The sequence below is a fragment of the Vulpes lagopus genome, chromosome 18 (genome assembly GCF_018345385.1).
Source record: "Vulpes lagopus strain Blue_001 chromosome 18, ASM1834538v1, whole genome shotgun sequence".
NCBI lineage: Eukaryota > Metazoa > Chordata > Mammalia > Carnivora > Canidae > Vulpes > Vulpes lagopus.
Window position 1 is genome coordinate 30,950,355 of NC_054841.1, and position 8,883 is coordinate 30,959,237.

Sequence of the window (8,883 nt, forward strand, 5' to 3'; positions counted from 1 at the left end):
AAAATCAAAGACAACTCTTAAGTCTTTCTGAACTTCATCAAGATCTTCACATGGTGTTTATTAGTCAAGAGTCAGGAGAAGGTCTCTCCTCAAGGCAGAGGAGTGCCTGGGAACCCCTGATTGGTCCTGCCCAGAGAGGAGGGCTGCCGTATTTGGAGAGCAGCAGGAATGCCGCCTCCCCCAGCAGCATCTACATAGGCGGAAGGGTTTGCTGCAGGACTGTGCTGCTGAGGCTCCAGAGGCACACCGGAGAGATCCCAAGGTATGTGGGGAGGTAGGGTTCGCGCTGGGTTCCGTTTCTGTGGTCAAGGTTGCTCATTTCTAATCAGACTGCAAATTATGCAGTGATTTCTTGTCTCCCATCTCCTGGGGTGGGTCCCGAGGCAAGGGACATGTGAAGAATGTTGGGGCATCACTGGTGTTGCATGTCTGGTTACAATCAAGTGCTATTTGAGGGGTGGATGGTTGGGATTTTCTTTTGCTTTTAAGCCCTTGTCTCTGAAGACTAATTTTTTTCTTGAGATCTATGCTTTTTTTTCTAATTTGACACACCTGGAATTTGTATTATTATTCTTATTTAACATTTCTCCTACCAAAGAATATGTGCTGATGGCATACTCTTAGGTATGGGCTAATTAGGTGTGGCCCCCTTATTTAGGAGATTAATGAATGTTTGCTTCATGCATGGATCTCTTTCAAGAAAACTGGTCTGAAGTCACTGTGATGAGGGGGCCGTTGGGGATAAGATGCCAGAAGCATGGGTGCTCAGGCTGCTGCCAGGCACATTCTTGCCCTCCCTGGGCCAGAGACTAGACCATACCTGCAGGTAAAGAAAGGTCAGCAGAAGCCACTTTGCAGGCATCCAGAGGTGACTAGATATGCGCTGAGGTTGCATTTTGCTTTTTTTCCTACCTAAGGACCACTGTCACACTGGAGTTGAACATTTTAACAGAGGTGGACCTATCACTTTGGGAATACTGCAGGGAAGGTGTGTTAGGGGCAAAGCCAGCTAACTTTCGAACCTCCCCCAGCTCTGGCACTGATGGACTCACAGTAAAGCTTCATCTAGGATACAGCCTAAGCCCACTTGGCTATAGTAACCGTTCCGGTGTTTCTCATCCACGCTGACAAAGGTCCAGGTGCCGGAATGCCCTCAACAGTTGACCTTGGGAAGTAGATTCCCACAATAGCTATTGTAGTTTCAGGAGCCAGACGTGACAAACTACCGGATTAGGGGGCTGAGGGCAGGGGGGTATCCCCTGATGTCATCAGCAGCCCTTCAGATGCCCAGGACAACCTTGACACAGGACCATCAGTGCTTCCCCAGGCCCTCCGGTCCTCCCCAGCATCCCTTCTCCTCTGAAATTCCACACGGGCCCTGCTCTTTGCTCAGCTTAGGGGCCATCTGAGGCTGCCCTTCCTGTCCAATGAGTCAAAAGCACAAAATGTGGGCACCACACCCTCCTGCAGCACAGAGGGGCCATGTGACATGGCGAGTGAAAACATCAGACAGAACTGGATTCAGATCTGCCACCCACTCCTGTGCAGCCTTGGGCAAATTACTTAGCTACTCTGAATCCCAGGACAAGTCTTATCAGATGAGAATAATAACATACCTACCCCATGTGAGAATTAAGTTAGCCAATGCCAGTGACTGATGCATAGTAAGTGCTGGGTGAGGGTGAGGGTGGGGGTCACGCTGTCCCCAGTGTGAGACTGGGAGCCACATCTATAGCACATCTTGACTCCCCGACACAGAAGGAAGCAAGTTTCTCCTGACCACACCTCCATCTCTCTCTCTCTCTATCATTACCATAGAGCCCTTTAGTGCCCGCAGCAGGTGACTTTCCCAGAATGGATAGCAGAATGTGCCAGAGACAGTGCCAGCTTAGAGCAAAAGAATAAAGAAGGAAGATTAACGATAGAGCCCGTGCACAGAATGTGGCTCCAACTGCTCTGTGTACTTTCCTCCAGAGATCCCCCCATTGGAAAGACTTGGGAGCACCAAAGAAAACCTATACGTATCATATCATTACTCGTTTATTTTCCCATGCCTATTCAAAGGCTTTATAATTGCCAGGTGCGGCTTCTTATCTATCTGAGAAAACCAGATCTCTGCTCTGAATGCACGTAATTCCAGGCAAAAGCAAGAACCTCGGTATTGACTTAGCCCGTGCAACCCGAGCCCCGGGAAAACTATTATGCTTTGGGAAAATGTGAATGGCACAAGAATGCATTCCTTGCTTAAAATGGCCTGTATACAGGAGAGGGTCAGGGGAACCCCGGGAACACCCCCCACCCACCCCCCACCAGCCCAGGGGAGAAAGTAACTGCCCCGAGCCTTTGCTCCTGCAGATCCTGACGCGATGAGGAAGCACCTGGGCGGATGCTGGCTGGCCATTGTCTGTGTCCTGCTGTTGGGCCAGCTCTCGGCAATCGAGGCCAGGGGCATAAAGCACAGGATCAAGTGGAACCGGAAGGCCTTGCCCAGCACCTCCCAGGTCACCGAGGCGCACTCGGCCGAGATCCGCCCTGGAGCCTTCATCAGGCAAGGCCGCAAGCTGGATATCGACCTCGGGCCCGAGGGCAACAGGTACTACGAGGCCAACTACTGGCAGTTCCCCGACGGCATCCACTATAACGGCTGCTCCGAGGCCAACGTGACGAAGGAGAAGTTTGTCACCGGCTGCATCAACGCCACCCAGGTGGCCAACCAGGAGGAGCTGTCCCGCGAGAAGCAGGACAACAAGCTTTACCAGCGGGTCCTGTGGCGGCTGATCAGAGAGCTCTGCTCTGTCAAGCGCTGTGACTTTTGGCTGGAGAGGGGAGCCGGGCCCCGGGTGGCCGGAGACCAGCCCGTGCTGCTCTGCCTGCTGGCTTTCATTTGGTTTATCGTGAAATAAGCTTGCAGGCGGGCGGGCGGCCACAGGGATGAGGGGGTGAGCCATCCGCTGGGGTCTCCCAGTTCCCCTCCAGGCCCAGACCCCCACATGTCCCCAAGGTACCAAAGATCAGGGATTGTCAGGGCCTCAAGCGGCACTGGCGAGGACTCCCTGGGGTACCTGTTTGTGGGGGGTAAATGTGTGTGCACGCAGGCTCTCCCAAGGGCGGCCTGTCAGTCTCTGCCTTCTCGGCTCCCCCATAGCGCCTGGCATGTCGCACTCTGCAACAAATAAATGTTCGGTGAACAGAGAAGAGAACGCACCAGGGACCGGGCCACACACTCCACAGTATTCCCAACCCCTCCGAGAGGCAAGTGTTATCCCCATGTGCAGTCGAGGACACTGAGGCTCAGGCAATGAAGCGGCTAGAAAGTAGCAGAACCAGTATTCCTTCCTGGCTTGTCCAACTCCAGATCTTCCGCTCTGTGTGATCCCAGAGCTGCCCTGTGATCTCTGACCGCCCTCGAGGCCCAAATCTGAACCCAGGTGTCCGACCAAACGTGGAACCCACACTAGGCCTGAGCAGATCTCCATGTATCCTGATACCTTGTTCCTGGCAGGTTGTTCAATTCTTCTAATTAAACTAAGATGTAATAAAGGAATTCAAAGAACAGAGAAGTGAAGCAGGACAGAGGACCAGAAACCATGGTGTAAGGCCATCTTGCCAGGCTGGTTCCCAGAACACCCCAGAGCCACCGCGGGATACGTCTGCTGCACAAAGATTTCTTCCACAAGAAGGATAAGTGTTTGCTCTTCCCCTCTCTGCAATACCACTTGGGTTTGAGAAAGTATTCTTAAATGGCGTGCTTGTTTTGCAATGTTGCCCCCGTGCTAGATGTATCTTTACATGCACATGCATATGAGAATCTTTAGCTCTACTCCTTTTACACAGGTTCTGCGCTGGATCTCTAGCTCTTCTTTTACCACCACTTTGGGGGTCATCCCTGTGACCCACTTATCACTATAAAAAATAATTCCTTGCCAAAAAGGTTCAAAGGAAACCATGTCTTTAGGGAGCTCCAACAAAGAATTCCCTCATACTGGCAAGTAATACTAGTTATAAGTATATATTACAAAATATGAATATGGCTTAAATACGAATAATGAATCTGATGCTCTAAGATGCCCCCACAGACCCTCTGAGGTGCTCTTAGAGATCCCCCAAGGATTGTTGAACCATATTTGGATGTACCAACTCCTGAATGCTATCAATTCTCCTTTAAAGAGAATCTGAAGGCGGGGGGCAATGTTCATTCTCAACAGTTTATCCTAAGTAGTTTAACACATGAATGTTGATAACGGTACCTCTTGTTCTGAGCCTCCACAGCTATCAGTGTTTTTCTCAAGGATACTCGGGAAGGTTTTAACATAGAAAGGCAGTGGAGGACTTGGGGGCAGGGCAGCCCAGGGTAGCAGCCTTCCCCCAGGGGCCTGGGGACCACCCTGCCCTGATTCAGTGTTGAAGGATGGGATGGAGGATACCAGAAGGCCTCAGTTCTTGCACTGCCAGCACCACACTCACCACCTGCTTTTACAACCCTGCTGAATTCCTGAGCAGACCCCCAGATAAAAGTACAGACCATGTAGAGTTTATCTCTTGCATGTCGGTTTTTTATTTTTATTTTTTAAACAATAACAATAGCAAGAAAGACAGGGGGGAAAAGAGATGGAAAAAAAAAAAGAAAAGAGATGGAAGGAAGGAAGGAAAGAAGAAAGGAAGGAAAGAAGGAAGAGAAAAGAAAGGAAGGAAGAAGCAACTTATAAGCTGATGTTGAAATTTTAAGTCTTGCTCTGCTGATTTTTAAAAAAAGGGCAGGCACAGCCACATAAGCAAAATGACTTCATTTCTTAGGCGAACACAGGCCATAATGTAATACAATTTCTATAATTGCTGTCTTTTCTCATTTCATTAACAGTTCCAGAAACCAGATACAAGTGGGGCGTGAAGGGAATTTGTATCTGGTGATTCAAATGCAAAGTTGATTCCTGAAGCTTTTAACTGAGACTACTTACCAGTGCTGGAACATCCTTGCTGTTGGTTACGAATTAGGAGGTTCCGGGGGAGGCTCTGTGGGTCTGGTTTTTCACTTTAGCCAAAGGTTGTCGAGCACCTACCATGTGCAAGACATTGAGAGGGACATCTGAACTCTTCTTGATATGATCATTTTAAAGGTGAATAACTTCACCATCACTTTGTTGGCCCTTCCTAGTATTGACTTTCAACATTCAAATTACAACAGAAATCCAGAACAACACATTGCCCACAATCCCCAAATCTGATTAAGTCATTGTTTTCACTCTGCTCTCTTACCTCCCAGGCCTTATCCATTTGCATATACAAATGTACATATTTGCAATAATACCATAGATGAGCTTTTATATTCCAGATATTCTCTGAACTTTATTCTGTCCTTTTTTTCCCCATTTTTCTATGATGTTTAATTCCTGCCTTCCCCAACCCATCTGATGCCTCCTTTCTGCTGACTGTAGCCTCCACATTTTCACTGTGCTTAGGTATATAAGGGAGGGTTTTTTAAAATTTGATTGCTCTTTTAAAAAATACCCTAATTGTACCTATCACATGTATCCCTGAAGCAATTTGCCTCTGTGACTTAATGCTGCATCAGTGCAACAGCTAGCTAGTGAGCTAACTTGTCCTTTTAGATTACTGTGTAATAGCCCCTAGTAGATGGACCCTGGTTGATTCAATCGCTTACTGTTGATGGCCCTTCAGGTGGCTTCAGTTTCTCGCCACTGCAAACAATAAACGTCCTTGTATAGACAGCCTTGCAATGTGTGCCTTTTATTTCTGTGGAAGAGTTTACATTTAAATAATTTGAATTTTTCTAGATGTGTCTAGATTATGTTCCTGCCTTGTTGGAGCAATTCTCATTCCTGCGTTCATGGCTGGTGCTAGCCCGTAAGAGGTTTTATGTCTCTTTAAGCAGAAGGAGCCACCTTTTCCACACATGCTGCTCGAGCACCTTCTCTCCCTTGCACACAGCACACGCAACTCCTCCCAAGCAATTTCTGACCACAAGGACCACTTGAAAATCCTAAAACTGTGAGCAATTCCCATTCTAAACCTGGTTTTTGGTCCAGAATATCTGGATAAGAAGCCTGGAAGGCAGGTTGTGTATGTCTGGGCTTCGGAGTGTGGTATATGTGCACAATTCCACACTTCCCACTGGCCTGGAAGCCTGGGGTGAGGTTTGGTCCCAGCTTTTTTATCGATCCGTGGTAAATGACCCACATTCCAGTGAGCAAGCCCTGTAGGAGGGAAAGGCCCAGAGCTGCGGGCATCGAGAGCACAGTGTCCAGGTCCTCAGGGCTCTGGCAGCCCACCAGCCTCTCCCTGGAGCCTTCGCACCCCAGCTTGCTTAGGACATGCTCAGCAACATTCAGAAGCCCCACCCTGGGGTCCTAGCGAGGTACGTCCCAGGTAGTGGCCGTGAGTTTGTCTTGAGCTACTTATACTCTTTATCTCAAGCTTCTTGATAGAACAAGTGACAGGCTGGGGCGGTGACCCATGGGGTCAGGGGCACTGACCTCCTCCCCACCCCGGGGCCTACTTCGTACCTTGCAGTTTGGTTACATCTTGCATTTCCACCCAACATTTTTTCTTCATGAGCTCTAGGTGGCTGGACGAGGACACCCTTGGGTGCCTGGCAAGTTTGTTTCCCCAGGTAGAAGCTCAGAAACAGCTCTGTTGAAGCACAGGCCTCTGGCAAACCCAGCTCAGGCCAGCGGCTGTGTGTCTGCCCATTCTGTCCCAAGACCATGTGGTCAGACATGACACACGACTCCTTCTCCTATGCTACGCTGGCAGCAGACCCATCCCAGTTAGGCACCCAGTTTCCCCAGTGGAAGAGAAGGGAGTCAAACTCCCATGTCACTGGGAATGATTCACACCCACAAAATGGGAGTAAGATTCTCTGTCGCTGGGACATCTCCGCACCCCTCCCAGGCCACTCAAAGCCTATTCAAGACTCAGCTGTCTCCCTTGGCAAGGGGGAGGCTTCTCCTGAACCCATGGGAGGCCACAGACTGAAATAGGTCCCACGTACAGACCATGCCCCTTCTAAAGGGACTTTCCTGGTGGCTGTGCGCAGTCCAGAGCTGACCCCCTCCCAAAACAGTTTATCTTTCAACACTTAAGTGTCACCGCCTCCTCAAGATGCTTGCCCTAATCTGGTCTGAATTTCTTCTCTCCACCCACCCACCTGGTCAGCCCTTGGAATTCCCAGATCCTATTTTAATGGACATTTTTTTGTGGGAAAGCATTGCTTTCTTAAACAATACAGATTGCTTTAACTCTGGCAGACTTGACTATAAATTGTGGAAGGAAACTGGCAAAAGGCCAGAAAGGAACTTGAGGAAGCTGAGACAGGTCAGGATCAGAGGAGATAACACAGATGGTCTCCCTGGATGGAGGGAGGTGGGACAGCGTGGGAGGTTAGGGGAGAGGGCAGGGGCCCCAGGGAAAGGCCAGCCATGGAGAGAATTACACACATGGGCTCATCAGAGGTGCCATCAGCATCCTACAGGGTGGAGTGTTATGTCCCCCAAGGCTCCAGGTTCAAGAAACAACCTCCAACACCAAAGAGAGGGAGTTTCAAGGGCTTCGCAGAGGGAAGGGTCCAGGGTGGGGTCCTGGCTAGCCAATTTCCATATCAGCTGCATTGTACTCGAATTTCCAAAACCATTTATAGGGTTCTATTTTTTTTAACTGGAGTTTTGACTCAGGGCTACTTAGCAATCAAGAACAAAATGAAGATGTTATAGCATCTGCAGCATTATGATTTATAAGAAATCTAGATCTAGAGTTATCAGAAATCCAGGTCATCTAGATGACCAAAATACATTTCTCATATATATTTGGTCTTCAGCCATGGTTCTTAGCTCACGGTCCCCCAAACCCTTGGAATTTGCTGAGCAAGAAGATGAGTGGAAGCATCTTTTGTCATAATTCTTGATCTCTTGTACTCAGCTTCTGAAATCGCTTCACAGCCACGAAGGTAAAATGGGTGTCTTGTTATTCATAACCAGCCCCTTCAAGAGTTTATGTTAATGAGGTGGCTTGGAAAGCACCTCAGGGTGGGGGCTGGTTGCCAGGGTAACCAACCAAGAATAGCCGGTTGGAACTTTCAGCTGCACCCCCTGATTTCTGGGGAGGGGAGAGAGCCTGGAAGTTGAATCAGCCACCAGTGGCCAATGAGTTAATCAGCTGTGCCCAGGTAATGAACCCTTCATAAAAAAGCAAAAAAGACAAGGTTCAGGAAGCTTCCAGGTTGGTGACATGTGGAGATTTGGGGAAAGCTGTGCACTCCAGAGGAGTATGGAGGCTCCATGTCCTTTTCCCATACCGTGTCCTATGCATCTTTTCTATCTGTCTGTTCCTGGATTATATTCTTTTATGATAAAACAATAATCTATTTAAAACAATGTTTCTGTGAGTTTTGTGAACCACTCTAATAAATTAATCAAGCCCAAGAAGGCGTCATTGGAATCTATCTATATCCAGTCAGAAACACAGGTGACACCCTGGACTTGGGTTGGTATCTGAACAGGCACAGGACAGGGATTGGGGTAGTGGGGTAATGGTCAGCCTTGGAGACTAAGTCCTTGACTTGTGGATCAACTCAACCTTTAACTGAGTTGAATTACAGGACACTCAGAACTTAAATAAAAACTTGGGGGAAAAAGAGGATTATATGATCCCAGCTAGCATTGGAGAATTGCTTGGATATGTGCAGAAAACACACACACACACACATACACACACACACACATACACACTACAATTGTGTCCAGAACCCTTTTAGGGTCTCTCTTTTTTTTTTTTTTTAATTTTATTTATTCATGAGAAACAGAGAGAGAGGCAGAGACACAGGCAGAGGGAGAAGCAGGCTCCATGCAGGGAGCCTGAAGTGGGACTCGA

General features: G+C 48.5%; 1 protein-coding gene across 1 annotated transcript; it reads left to right on the forward strand.

The window, feature by feature from the left end:
- Window positions 1–206: 206 nt before the first annotated feature.
- On the forward strand, window positions 207–5,705 carry PRND (prion like protein doppel). Its single transcript, XM_041732254.1, has 2 exons — window positions 207–262; window positions 2,356–5,705. The coding sequence occupies exon 2, from the start codon at window positions 2,367–2,369 to the stop codon at window positions 2,901–2,903; it is 537 nt and encodes a 178-aa protein (XP_041588188.1). The 5' UTR covers window positions 207–262; window positions 2,356–2,366; the 3' UTR covers window positions 2,904–5,705.
- The last annotated feature ends 3,178 nt before the right edge of the window (window positions 5,706–8,883 follow it).